The following is a 15,173-nucleotide window of genomic DNA, read 5'->3' as shown; positions in this document are numbered from 1 at the left end:
TTGACAGAAAAGTTTTATGTAATTTAGCCTATTTTAAAAGGGCAACTGTCTACATATCTCTGAAAAGTTTCAAAATTTCTTATTTATCCCACTTAGATGGCTAATATTAAAAATACTCTTTTAATATTCCAAGTTTTTTCAAACATACCCATAAAGCTAGATTCTATCAATGAACAGTTAAAAATAACTGTTATATCTGTGAAATTACTATTTTGCCATTTCAAATATACCTTTCTAACGTCACCAATTTTTCTTATTTGCCCTTAAATTAGAGACAAAAGAGGTATTTTAACTTCTTTTTAACAATGGTAAAAATTTAATCTAGATTTAACCGAAGATAATTTAACGGGTATTAACGGCGGGATTATTTTTAAATAACAGAAAAATAAACAAGGGATATATTTGAAACAAAAAAAAATGTATATAAGATATTTTTAGAAGTTTTGAGGAATATATAGATAATTATTCCTATTTTAAAAATAGTAGGCAAAGCGATTACTTGTAAAATAGTGCTTAAAACAACTCTCAACCAAGCACTAAGACTTTCATATTTATACATTAAACTATCTCTAAACTTAATTTTTTATTTAGGAATCTCACTTATGTCATAATAAAATCTATTTGACCATTGAGTCTTAATCCAATTGGTTGTGGTCTTTATTGCTATCTAAATGCTCTAGGTTCAACCTTAAAAATGTGTTTGGATTTACGCGCCTCTCTTCTAAAATAAAAAAATAAAAAAAAAAATAAAATTGGACCACTTATTCCCGACCCTTTAACGATTTCATCGTAAATGATCCCTAAACTTTTAAAAGAGTTTTCTTAGTCCTTATATATATTTATTTTAGAGATAATTTACTAAGATTCTCCAACATATCTATATATTTATGTTGCATACATTTATTGACTATTTTTCTATTGCATATGATATTTTGCAAATCGATTCGAGCAATGAATTAGAAAAGTTATTGGTTTAAAACTCACTAGTTGGACACAGCTCAAACAATCAAATCAATAACATAAACATAATATCATAAATAATTATTTATTTATTTTAAATTGTAAATATTATGAATAAAGGTTTCTACACTCCTAGTTTGTTAGATATTCCACTATTAGCTTACTTATATGTTGGTCAAAATTTGAGAATATTTTGTCAAGCTAAAAGCATATTTTGGGCCCTTAGATCATAAACCAAGTGCTTCGAAGAGAAATCAGCGAATTCACTAGAAAGTAGGGCTGGCAAATGAGCGAGCCGGCTTGCGTTCGACTCGCGTTCGACTCGATAGTTGGCTCGCTCGAGCTCGACTCGAAATTAAATGAGCAGAGCTTGAACAAAAAAAAAGTCTCGAAATTCATTTCAAGCCGAGCTTGAGTATTACTCAGCTCGTTCGAATTAGGCTCGAAAAGTTTCGATACTAGTACTATATATATATATATATATATGATATATTATATTATATACTATAAATATTATTAAAAAATATAAATATTTATATTTAATTATACTATAGGCTTGAGTGAATAATGTGAGGTATCTACTTAAAATTGGGCAATATTTTGTTTGGCCATAAAAAACAAACCATAGACATAAATAAAAGGATAAAAAATTCAACTAAATTTATACTTCTTTTTTTCTTTCTTACAGAGCTCTAAATTTTTAATATGTTTCGTCTCTTTCTCTTTTTCTGGTCTCTCACCTAAGTGGTCAAGCCTGGAAGCCCTCCAAATTACAAGTAACAGTATATACCCGCCATTGCTCCCTTACTATTAATTGTTGCTTGAGAAAATATACAAAATATTTTTTAAAGTAAAAATTATTGTTCATTAGAGTGATTGTTTTGTTTTGTTATTGTGTCTTTTTTTTTTTTTATTTTAGTCTATATAGATTGGTATTTTAATCCAATATTATATCCTTATATAATTTATTTATTTTTGATGTATAAATAAAATGAATACATATGGAGATTGAAGACGAAAAAAAGGACATGTGAGACGGGAAAAGATTAGAATATTCAACTCATAATTTTTTTCCCATATCCTATAATACTACTATCTTTATATAATTGATTTTGTTACTTTAACTATTTGACATATTTTTGTATCAATTATAGATAATGTTCATACAAATTTAACTATGATCGTATGATGTTGAGAATTTCAAAGCGGCTCGTTTAGGGGCTCGAGCTCGCTCGGGACTCGAAATTTAGGCTCGCTCGAGCTCGGCTCGAATTAATTTCAATCCAAGCTTGAGCTTAAATTTAGGCTCGAAATTAATTTCAAGCCGAATTTGAGCCGAGATAAGCTCGCTCGAGCTCGGCTCGTTTCCACCCCTACTAGAAAGAAGTGTTGTTCAACGGTTCAACTAAAACTAGCTGATTCGATTAGTTCACCTCGATTTTACACCCTATCTCATTTTAAGGGCCAATCTAGATCATTTATATTATTGGTTTATTATCAGCCCAGACCGATCGGTCGAATATGAAATGACTTTTAAACTATTGAAACGTGGCGACTAAATTTAAATCTTACAAAAAAAAAATTACAATATCAAATTCCAAAATCAAAATTGACAACCTATATACATTGACTAAATAATGTATAACAAGAAAAAAATAAAAAGAAATTACCCAATTTGAGATTAAGTTGCACAATTTTAGACTAATCTATAAAACCAGTCTCAAATAGGGCAACTTCTTTTTCTTCGTTCTTATTTACTTCTTCTTTGTCTTGTTATGTATATTATTGTTGTTATTGTTATCACACTATGAAAAAGCAATATATGGTCAAGTAGTGCGCAGCCCCTTGCGCTGCCGTCTCACCCACGTTTTCATTATTTCCTCCACCACAAATCTACTGCTGAGTAGGGCGTCGGCGGATTGCCCTAGGAATGAACCCTTTGGTATGTAGCAGTATGCCATTACTATCCCTGTATAGCAAGAAAGGATTATAAGGTCAAGTTTTGCCTCTACTACCACGCAGGGCGGAGATGGTGGCAAAGACGAAGAGGGCGAGGGAGGCGATGGTGATGGAGAAGAAGAAGGAGATGTTGGAGAGGTTCTATAGCACTAGAGTGCGCTGTGGGTAGAGGTGGTGGAAAAAGAGGAGAAAAACAAACGAGAATAAAATGAGTGAGATAAAGAAATAAGGACAATTTTGTCACTTTACTTAAAAATTAGATTGAATCTACAACATTCAAAAAAGTGACCCACTTTTTAAAAATGCAAAGCAAATAAATTTTTCAGGCCTTTTTGTATTAAAAAATATACTAGTTTTGCTTTTTTACAAAAGTGAGTCATTTCTTTTGTTCTACAGATATGAGTCGAATTTTTCAAAAATTGACTAAAATACTCGTGCCTTAAATACTCCACCTCTCCCTCCCCTATTCTCTCCTTGCGAACCTATGTCTCTCCCGATGGCGGCAGCCTTGAGCACTTACCCCTCCTTTGCTTGCTGTGCACCAACTTTTTTATCGCGTCTGTATCATGGTGTTCCTCACGAATGAGAGGAAGACGATGAACTTGTTCCGCTCGTGGTCTTGGCTGTTTGGAGCTTTGTTGGAGACAGAGAATAAGGTGGCTAGGAGGATATCAATGATCTTTGGTCAAGGATGCTTTCAAAGTATGTTCATGAGTATAGTCGACGATAGTGAGGTGATAGCAGTAGTGAGAAAGAAAAATTTGGTGGACAAATTAATATTGCACTATTTGACAAACAAAATTGCACTATTTTATCGTTTATTTTACTTATCAAAGAATATAACTTTTTTTAAAAAAATAATGCAACGTCGCACTGTTCGACCAATTTTTCTTTCTCAGTATCGCCATTGTCTTGCTGTTGCGGACATGCTCACAAACCCATGTGCAAATATACTTTTTGAGCATCCTTGACTAGTAACCATCGCCCTTATTTCCGTCTTAGGCGATGCTCTGAGCGGCACCGCCTTCGTCTCTATCGCGGCGACCTCGCAGAAGGAGGCTGAGAGCAATCACGGCGGCGAGCAAGTCACGTTTCATCATCATTGTCTCGCTCATAAGCGAGGTTTGGGAGAAGCGTGGCAGCGATGTAGGAGCGGTGGAAGAGTGAGAGAAAGCGGAGAAGAAGGAGAGCAACGAGGGAGAGAGAAAATAGGGCTATTTTAGTCCGTTGTTAAAAAATTCAGTCCGAATATGTAAAAATAAAAAATTGGGCATGTTAAAAATAAAAAAAAAAATAAAAAAAAAACGAAAACTGGTGAATTTTTTAAGCAAAATGGCCAATTTTTTATGCAAAAAAAGCCAAAAAAAAACTATCTGCAGAATTATTTCCAAAAGTTCTCAAATTAAAAACAATTCTAAAACGGGAAGAATCCAGCTACATACATTTGTTTTGTTTTGTTTTTTCTGCCTTCGTCTTCCCCACTCCTCACCAGCTACCTCACCTGCTCCACAGTCCCCCTCCTATTTATTTATTATCATTCAAGAAAAATACTATCCTTTGCCGACACTACTACTCCGCCTCAAGCAAGCATACGAACCACCCTTTTTCCCCCTTCCTCTTCACAAAAACAGCAAAAACAGCTGTAATGCGTGATCACGAGCTCAAAACGAGGCCCCAAATTAGAACCCAAATGAGAAAATTCAGGTGAGGAGAATGAACAAAGCTTAACTTATCATTTCAAGATTACCCACCACACTCATGGCCACATTGCCGGCTGCACATGCCCTCATTCTCCTCCTCCTCCTCCTCCTCGCCGCCCCGGCGGCCGAATCCGCCACCGACTCATCCGACGGTAAAACCCCTCTCTCTTCTTCTGACAGACAGCATTCTGCTGACAGCATTCGTGCCAATTGATCGGCGCTAGTTGGTTGTCTGTTGTTCTGGCAGAAGGTTTTGTGTGGGGTTTTGGAGTGAGACTCATGATCTTGATCTTGCAGCTCAAGCACTCACTGTGCTGTACAGCTCCCTGAACAGCCCACCGCAGCTGTCCGGCTGGACGTCGAACGGCGGCGATCCCTGCGGCGGCGGGTCGTGGAAGGGGATCTCGTGCTCCGGCTCGGCTGTCACTGCCATGTACAAAAAAAAAAAAAACGTTCTTGAATGATTATATTTCAATTTCTTGATTCCTGCCATTCTGATCTTAGCTGCATTTTTCTGTTAGGTAACCAAAAAAAAAAAAGAAAAAATGATTATCTCTGATTGGCATCCTCTCAACTTCGAATTGTTTCGATTTGAATTTTTTGTATTTACCGACGGATTCTCGTTGCTATTACCTGTTAACTGCTGTTCGAGTTTCATTCGTGAAAAGTAATTAAAGTTGATGGAGTCACCGATGAATCGATAAAAGAATCTCCAATTTTTTTGACTCAAATCACAAAATCAATAATTAGGGGGGTTTCGATTGAAAAAGATAAAATGGCCTATAGTTGAGGGAGCCATAGCACCTCTTATTAGTTGTCATGGAGTTCTTGTTTGTTTCTTTTTATTATTATTATTATTTTTAATTTTATTCTTATGTTTGCTGCAACAGCAATCTCGCTGGATTGGGTCTAAACGGCACCCTCGGATACCTTCTTTCAAACCTTTTATCGTTGAAGACGCTGTGAGGATACTCATTTGTGATTTTTCTGTATCTATTAGATTCATGCAATCAATTCGTTATTGAGTTACAATCTTTTTGCATTTTTGCCGATAGGGATATAAGCAGCAACGGTATACATGACACCATTCCTTATCAGCTGCCGCCGAATCTCACTTACATGTATAAATTATCTTTTGTTCTTCGCACTACTCCTCGTTTGAAGTCTCTTTTTAACTCTCATGGTGTTACTGTAACGGACTCGTGATGGTACAGGAATCTTGCAAACAACAAGTTTAGTGGGAACCTTCCTTACTCTATTTCTAAAATGTTTTCACTTAACTACCTGTAAGTTTTTTTTTTCTTTTTTTTGGTTTTATTTCGCGTATTGTAGAACAATTTTGTTTCATTAGCTAAAAATTTGTAACTATTGTTTGCAGCAATATCAGTCACAACACACTATCTCAGTCAATTGGAGATATCTTTTCAAACCTCACGAGCTTATCTCAGTTGTAAGATCTTTGGTAACCCAGGAATCTTCATCTATATTTTCTTTTTCGACTTATTGCATGTTTACTCTCAATCTTCATGATTACTAGTAGCGCCGTGTGGAACATCGTTGGAATAATGTACTTTATATTCTATTTTTCTTATGAAAGTTATTTCGTCGTAGATGAATCTCTGGTGTAGTTGCTATATATTTCTTACACAAGCAATGGGCACCAGGTTTGAGAATTATTATACATGTAGTGTTACCTTTTTTTCCCCTTATTATTATTATTATTTTTTATCCTTTTGAAGGAATGAACTCCATATCTAACATTGAGGCAACATGCTATGTGCAGAAGACGGAGCATGTAATGGGTTGAGTTGGTAGTGGTTGCATAGTTGTCTGTGGAGCTTTTTTCTTATGCTTGTCTAGAGTGATTAGTAAGCAACGAAATTGGGTAAATTTTTTAAGCAGGTTTATTTCGAAAGAGACCAAGTCCTCCAATTTAGGCAAGGCAAACATATAGAAAATGGTGCAGACAAGTTCGATGCATTTCCTATGAATCGAGCCAACACACACAACAAATTTTAAGATATTAAAAATCTAGTTTATATTATTTCTCTCACTGAATAATAGACTATGATATTGTTCATGGCAGCTTCCATCTTATTTAGAGGTCTTCTGTTAGAGCAAGAGAAAATGTAATAACTCGGTGAAGTTAAGAGGGTTGAAAGGTCAGAGAAAATTATATTCCTGTCAGGCTGTCACGTACATTTCTCTCTGGAAGATTAAAGAAGATGAACTAATTAATTTGAAGGTTCTTGGCAAGCAATCTGTCACATCTCGCATTGGTATTGTTTCGTCTATGTTTCGTCTCCCTAGTTTGAATATTTTAATCTGTCTCAAAATTACAAATGATGTGACCAAAAAAATTGGTTGGTACTCTGGGTTCTTTATGTTGTCTTTATCTGAGCTTAACAAGGAAAAGATAACTTCAACCAAGCAGGGTATTGTGTGGTCCATAGCCCTGTAGAGCTTGAACATGATGGATACAAATACAACTTTGTTTTAGTCTTAGTGATTATCTATCCTTATAATTGTTGGTATAGTAGATCAAATACTCAGCGACTGGTATAGAGATGGAATTTTTTTCAAACTGTTAGAATTTTATGATTTTCATGGCTCGTTATGCTTTTGGTACTTCTTTCTAGTTTTCTGAAATTTGCCGTTGTACATGTTCTAATCGAATGTAGTGCTGAAATTGTGTTGATGTGAAATAAGGCCCCAGGGGCTTGTAAACCAAATAACTCCAAACCATCTTAGGCCCTAGGTACTGGTTTGGACATTAGAGTTGTTTTAAGGCTCTTAGATGGTCGACGGGATAGTTTTAAATAACTGGTCCAAATCTGCATTAAGAGGGGAAAGATCTGCATCAAGGATGGGAAAATAAATTCTATCATACATACCTCACTCGAATGGATGGACCCATCATCACCGGTGGATACCAGTAACACTGCTTTGAGATTCGGACCTAGTGATATTTGATGGTGATGAAGGGTGTGTATGAGTGTGATATTTTTCCTCTAAGATGGGCTTTCCAGAAGGAAAAGAGAACAGAACTCTATGTCTTCGTATGATTATTGTTCATTAACCATGTCCGGAAAGATATTATGGGCCTTTATGTAGTCCTGGAAAATCCTAACTGAGAACAGCTAACAGTTTAAAGCAAGCCGTATCTGTTTAAAATGAATCAACATAATGTTAGGTATATTATGCTCCTAAATTATGTAGCAATATTCTAGCATTCTAATTCAGTTGACCAACTATCTCTCCATGATTGCTACAATACCTGTGCTATAGCACTAGTCTTATCATACTACCGCAATACATTAGCAATATTATCGTACAATTTTTCTGCAGTTCTGCAGTGTCGCTATAGTTTGTTTTGTATGGATTCTTCCTCTTCATGACAAAAACCTTACACTAGACGTTACTGAGCATGTCAATGCTTCATTGCCTTTATAATTTCACCTTCAAGGTTACGTAGCTTGGCATCTCATAGAGTTTTTATTTGTGGTTTTTTTCCCCCTACTTGTATTGATATATTAAAGTGTCTTTGATATCATGCTTAAACGTGAATGAATCAAATGACACGTTCTATATATGTGGCTCTTTGACTGGTTTTGACATATTTTTGTTATGCCTTTTGGAACACCATGGCAGGGATTTGTCTTTCAACAGTCTGACAGGAGATCTTCCAAATTCTATGGGTTCTCTATCAAATCTTTCTAGTCTGTGAGTGCTTCATATACTCAAAAGCCACTGCAACTTTGACAAATCTTTTCCACCATTGGCTGAGAATTGCGTCCGTCTTATATATCTGGTAATTTTATGTCTCTTGCAGGTATTTGCAAGACAATCAATTAACGGGCTCAGTGAATGTCCTTGCTAACCTAAGCCTTAATACCCTGTATGTTACTCGTTGTGGATCAGACTTGTATTTTGCATACCCACGATGTATATAATATCCTGTTTTACAGGAACATTGCCAACAACAATTTCAGCGGCTGGATACCTCAGGAATTCAAATCAATTCCAAATCTTGTGTAAGTTGGTGTATAGAGTTTGACATCCTTTATTTTCACTTAGGTTAAGACTTATCCTATTTCTTGCTCCAATTCTTGTCTAGTATCGAGGGGAATTCTTTTACTAACAACCCTGCTCCGCCGCCACCTCCATTCGTCCCATCTCCACCTGGTATACCACATAATGATCGTAATTCGACCCAGCAACCGACGAATACTCCACAAAGTTCTTCTGGCCAATCACCTGCTCTAGAACATGAGGATACGAAGCAAGGCTTGACAGCAGGTTCAGTTACTGGGATAGTCGTGGGCTCAGTATTTGGTGCATTGTGTGTATTACTAGTGATTGTTTTTGGTCTCTTTAGTGTCCATAAGAAAAGGAATGGCGTGAGAAATGATGCAAATGATTCTTCAGCATCTGTGGCATCTTTGAGCGTTCGTACATATGGAGGTACCATAATTTTCTTTTATCTTTTGACGATTTATCGTTTCTTTCCGCTTTTCGTAATACATGCACTTATCTTTTTTCCTTTAATTATTATCTTTGTTCACTTTGAGCTTCATTAATGCTATCCTTTCATCTGGTATACATCGTATATTATGGTAATTCGTTATGTTTACCCTCTCAAAGTTTTTTCTATGTTGATTCATTTTACAACTTCATAAGATCGTTTATTTAGTATAAATATCATCACCTGCATTATTGGTGTACTGTGGTACAGCAGATTCTTAGCGTTGCACCACATTATTTTACTTCCATATATATTTCAGATTGATAGGAATGCTAGCCAAGCTGTATTGGTGATTACTTGTTATCAAATTAATTTAGTGTTCTGGGGGAGCAAACTTTTGAACAAGATGGTGCTGTCAATGATATGAACAAAAAAACTACATAGAGATGTCCACTAACAATTCTCCAGTGCTGATTTCTTGCTTTCGTTTTCTACTATCTATCACTAACACACGTGGTATATAGTCTAGATCATAGTGTACCAGTTGACGTGTTACTATTCTACCAAAGACAAGAAATTGTTCGAGAAATTTTATCATGTTATTTTTATTTGCTTGCCATGTTCAAGGTTCAGTTTTCAGTTTGATTTTCTAAGTAGTATACTCGTCTTTTTTTTTTTTCCCCTTGCATCTCCAATGTCTGAAAGTTGCCCCTAGATTGTGAACAGTGAAGCCCCAATGTGGCGTAGTTTGTGAAAGTGAAGCCCCAATGTGGCGCCTATAAGAATACAAGATCTTAGGCGGTTTAGCAACAAAATTACTACATTTATTATATTACTTAAGAGTCTGTTTTTGGGGCTGCAATATGTGTACTGTATGTGTTGTTCTCCTGACACCTCTATTTTCAGCTTAATGTAAAATTAACTTCATTACGTTCATTGTATTGCATGATATACAACTCTATTATTACCAACATATGCAATTATTTAGATGCACATATGTGTGGAAGGGAGCATCAAGTATTATCAACCAATTTTTAGATATTAAAAATCACATTTTGTAGACAAGGGGGTTATGATATTACAAGTAACATAGTGCTACGATTATAATGCACAGCCTTAATAACAACTTTGTTCCGGCAATAGAATTGGTACTTCTGGTGTCATCATTTTTCGCCAATAATGATTAGCGCGATAACCAAAGTGTACAACTTGTAGGGTATTCTAATTTCGAGATATCTACTAAGGACTTTGGGCCAAGTTTTAAAGTTTCAGAAACCAATGGTCTCATAGTCTTAACATTTTGGATTGTGCAGCGACCAGTAAGGAGGCTCAAGTGGAGAGGCTCCACGGTGCTTCTATGACGAGTTTGAAACCTCCACCTGCTGAGAAAATAGTGGCTGATAGGGTTGACACGAAACATGGGTCAGGGAGAAGACCGAGAAGTCCCATAACTGCAACTTCTTACACAGTTGCTTCTCTTCAGATTGCGACAAATAGCTTTAGTCAGGATTGCCTTGTTGGTGAGGGTTCTCTTGGTCGTGTTTACAGGGCAGAGTTTCCCAATGGAAAAGTAAGGAGCAAGTCTTAACCTCTCTTTTATTTTTTATTGCATTATGCAATATTTGAATCCTTTGAATTAGCAGAAACATATTTGAAGACCCTCTATTTCTTATATCTTGTCATCTGATAAATATAACTGAAAATAAGGATCTAAGACTTTATGAACTGCTGCATGGTAAGTAATATAACCTAAAGATCTGTTGTAAGGCTGACAGTGATATTACTCTGCTTTATATTTCATTGTCCTTGTCTCATCTTAATCCATCGCATATGTTAAATGACTTGTAGATTGGTAGTTCTTTCTAGCTAAACACTGCTTCATGTTAGAAATTAGTTTAATTTACTTTTTCCTTCTAGTTTTCGACAAGAATTGTTCTCAGTATAATATATATTGATGTAAGGAAATGACAAGACATATTTAATAGAATGTTTGCATCACGCCTTTAGTTATTACATAATGTGGTGGGTTTGTCTGTCGATTGGATGCAATGCTGTTTTATATGCTGGTTATCTTATGCAATGTTTTTGGCTTTACTCTTTGAATTCTCACAATACGTTAGCTTTACTTTAAGGCTTTACGGCTAGCTTTATAAAGTTTTGGCATCAACAGATTGACCTGATATGATATAATTTTGCAAACGTTAGGTTGCCATGTTGTTAATGCTAAAATTTCTCACACCAAGTAGAAAGGGAAGAAAGCAATGGGCATTTGTGTACAACTTTATGCTACTCATAGGCTGCATGCTTTCAACCCTGAATTGGCATGTGTGCCAAAAAAAAAAAGTCGAAAATAGTATTGCTCTAGATTTGTTCTTAATTTGGTTTAAATTGAGTTCATGACCAAACTAGTAACTAATTGGGCCTAATCCACTAACCCAATAATAAGACCATCTAAATAAGTTCACTCAAAAACTCTCTCAATGACTTAGAAATGTCCTTGTCTACAGACTAAACTTTACAAATACAAAACATTGAATAACTTCAATATTTTCTTAAAAACAGCGCGTAAAGTTTAAGGAAAACACTTTCTATCCCTAGCTCTAGCATTGCGATGATGATCTGTTGTCTTTCTATGCCTGTTATCCTTTTGAAATTTCTGAACCCTTGAAAGTAAAGCTTTTCTTATTCCCTTTTTTAGTTTTATCTGCATCTCTGCTTCAAGCTTTCATCATAATTCTAAGAGGCCGTTTGGTTCAAGGTTTGTAAGATTTCGGAAATGTTGTATATTTTATATTTGAAATGAAAAGTTTGTTAGTAACTTATCAAGTCATATGGGTTGGGAGGTTGTTAAGAACTAGTATATTCTTATTAATGAACTGCTAATGATTCCGATCAAGTATAGAAATGAAAATACCTCCTAAACCATGATAATCTAGTTATCCTATCACCTAGAAATCTACAATGACTTCGCTACTTTACTAACACCTTCTACAACTGCCAACTTGAGTTGAATGGTAATGATTTGAATATTTTCAATAGAAAATATGGAGAATCACCGGAATATTAGAAACCATGACCAAACGGGGCCTAAGTGTTTAAGTGCATGAACTACAATTAAATCTCACTAATAGTTATATATAACTTAATTTTATTTGGCGGCGGTGTTTCTTATTGTCCCATACAAAATCAAGATGCAATCAATAGTTCGACCATTCTCTCTATCCAGGTTTTGGCTGTCAAGAAGATCGACAGCGCAGCACTTTCATTGCAGGAGGAAGATAACTTTCTGGAGGTTGTTTCAAACATATCACGACTTAGGCACCAAAACATTGTGAGTCTTGTAGGCTATTGTGTTGAGCACGGGCAACGGCTTTTGATTTATGATTACACTGGGAATGGAACACTGCACGATATGTTGCACTTTGGTGATGACGGCAGCAAGAATTTAACCTGGAACACACGTGTGAAGATAGCACTTGGGACTGCTCGGGCCCTTGAGTAAGTTGCCAGTGATTTTAGTTTAACTTTGCGAACCGGAGTTATATACACGACTTAGTTAAGCATGTACTTTTGTAATTTCTCTCTAGGTACCTTCATGAAGTATGCTTGCCTTCTGTCGTACATAAAAACTTCAAATCAGCAAACATCTTACTAGATGAGGAGCTTAATCCTCGCTTGTCAGACTGTGGATTAGCAGCCTTAACACCAAATACGGAGAGACAGGCAAGTCATTGTGCGTCCATTGTATTTCATTAGCATCATTAGACTATTCATAATCTCTAATCATGCCATATGCTATCAACATCGCCTTCTCTGACATTTCAGTGCTTCTTAGTTTGTATTAGAAATTGGTCTAATTTACTGAACTTCTTACCTTGAAATTTTAATAGGTATCTGCTGAGATCGTCGGTTCATTTGGTTATAGTTCTCCTGAGTTTGCAATGTCTGGAGTTTATACCATAAAAAGTGATGTATACAGTTTCGGAGTAGTTATGTTAGAGCTATTAACCGGTCGGAAGCCGCTAGACAGGTATTTCGTCCTTACCATCCCTTATATTTTGATTGAATTGAAACACTATTATTTAATACGATATTTTGTTTCTTCCTTTCTCCTTTTTTGGTGGTATTTCAGTTCTAGAACACGATCGGAACAATCTCTCGTTAGTTGGGCTATACCACAGCTCCATGATATCGATGCACTTGCAAAAATGGTTGATCCTGCATTGAATGGAATGTACCCAGTAAAATCTTTGTCGCGTTTCGCAGACATAATTGCGCTATGCGTGCAGGTTTCTCTCTCCCCCCCCCCCTTTCGTATGCTGTGCTTCTTCTAGATCTACTCTGGGGCCTGCTTGGATGAATAGCTTGTTTTGCATTTCTTTCTTGTTTACTCAAGGAGCACGTGGTAACTGGTTTAGAGCCAGTTTGGTAGAGCTGTTCTGTGTGATGCATTTATTTGGGATGCACATTGAAATAAGCATCTTGGAAGATGCTTCCACAAAAGCAGTGCGTAACAGCATAATTGTATGATAATTGTTCAATTGCGTAAGTGGAATGCTATAAGCTATCCAACAAGGTCATTTCCTGGGCACCGTGTGCTGGATGTAGCTTTCATCCATGCGACGCACACTCAAATGGGCCTTAATGTGATGAAAAGATGTTATAACTGATAAATCACCTCGTAGGCTGAATGTGTAATTCTACATGCTAGCAAAATTAAAATTTTACATAGTCAAGAATCAAACTCATTGGTTGCAAGCACAAAAGCAAACAACCTGATCTGCATAAACCAGGTAACTAATCTACAACATCTTACTTATAACACTCTCCCAAATATGGTGATCATCTTTCATCCTAAAATGTTTCTATATTAGTGGCACAGTATTTGTGGCAATTATTCAGTGCGATGCTCTCCTGATTTTTGCAGCCGGAGCCGGAATTCCGCCCTCCTATGTCCGAAGTCGTGCAACAACTTGTTCGGCTGATGCAAAGGGCAAGCATAGTGCGAAGGCGTTCCGGGGAGGAGCTCGGATATTCCTACAGGTTGCCAGACCAAGAGCCAAGTTTAGCCGACTTATCATTTTGAATCTCAAGTTCCTTTTCCAGGCTGCAAACACCCAGTTTTAAAATCATGAAAGGGAGGCTGCGTAGCGAGCCACTCAAGAGCTGCAAAGGTTAGTTTCTGTCGGCATACTGATTTTTCGCCTCTGTTCACAAGCAAATTTGTATACTCGCAGGTATCGTACGAGAGCCTGTGCGACAGACATGTATAATTACTCCAGTAAATAAGTTTAAATTTATTGGTTGAGAACAAGTGTACCGCCGCTGTCATTAGTAGACATTTCAGTTTGCAGCTTTTAGCTAACCCCCTTTTCGTTTTCGCTGTTAATCTGCTATCCAGAGCTTTCCAAGTTAGCCTTTAGTCCGGTAAAAATTGAAGGAGCACAAAAGACCTAAAGATTGTTGTCTGTGATGACATACTGTTGTTACTCTCCAACTCTAGTTTTTCTTGTCTTTAGAAGTTCTTGATAGTCTTTCTTGTTCTTTCTCCAAAGATGGTTCTTCACTGTGGTTGGTAGTTTTCCGCTTTCGCATGACTTCTGCCCTCCACCGTCGACGCTATTGGCCTGCTGGATTTCTTGCTGAATCTGGTTGTCTGGATATCTTTCGTGGGTCTCGAATGTCACCATTTTCTTCTCCCCTGGGGGATCGTCATCGGCGGATTCCATGCCAATGCTTGTTACTTTGTTCTTGGTGAGTTTGCTGCCACTGTTGGTGGGGGGTGGGCTTTGTAGCCTCGGATTATCTTCTATGGGCTGTCGGATCGTTGGTACTAACTATTAATATTAAAAACTTAAGCGGTTAGAAATATACAATCAATTCACCTCAAACGTACAAATATAACGCCCATGGATTTCGATTGTGATTCGGCCTAATTAGTTTCACGCCACTTTGAATATGATTCGGCTCAAATCAACCTCTCACCGTTTCGGACATGACTTTGTCCAACCTGAGCTCCCGTCATAGTGTAGAATGTTGGCCCTTTTAAGTCAACATAAGTTTGTTTTGAGTTTCTTTGAGTTTCGTTT

At 36.6% G+C, this 15,173-nt stretch overlaps 2 protein-coding genes across 2 annotated transcripts; both read left to right on the top strand.

The window, feature by feature from the left end:
* On the top strand, window positions 3,214-4,207 carry LOC109720266. The gene is made up of 2 exons (XM_020247255.1): window positions 3,214-3,621; window positions 3,922-4,207. Exons 1-2 carry the CDS (start codon window positions 3,486-3,488, stop codon window positions 4,140-4,142), a joined length of 357 nt encoding a protein of 118 aa, XP_020102844.1. The 5' UTR covers window positions 3,214-3,485; the 3' UTR covers window positions 4,143-4,207.
* LOC109720265 (protein STRUBBELIG-RECEPTOR FAMILY 8) lies at window positions 4,394-14,473 on the top strand. The gene is made up of 16 exons (XM_020247253.1): window positions 4,394-4,771; window positions 4,917-5,052; window positions 5,510-5,581; window positions 5,675-5,740; window positions 5,834-5,905; window positions 5,998-6,069; window positions 8,271-8,342; window positions 8,452-8,517; window positions 8,588-8,653; window positions 8,737-9,083; window positions 10,398-10,654; window positions 12,311-12,582; window positions 12,672-12,807; window positions 12,975-13,114; window positions 13,217-13,373; window positions 14,012-14,473. Exons 1-16 carry the CDS (start codon window positions 4,678-4,680, stop codon window positions 14,168-14,170), a joined length of 2,184 nt encoding a protein of 727 aa, XP_020102842.1. The 5' UTR covers window positions 4,394-4,677; the 3' UTR covers window positions 14,171-14,473.

The sequence above is a fragment of the Ananas comosus genome, linkage group 14 (assembly GCF_001540865.1).
Source record: "Ananas comosus cultivar F153 linkage group 14, ASM154086v1, whole genome shotgun sequence".
In the NCBI taxonomy this organism is placed as follows: Eukaryota; Viridiplantae; Streptophyta; class Magnoliopsida; order Poales; family Bromeliaceae; genus Ananas; species Ananas comosus.
This window is presented reverse-complemented; position numbering and strand designations above follow the sequence as displayed.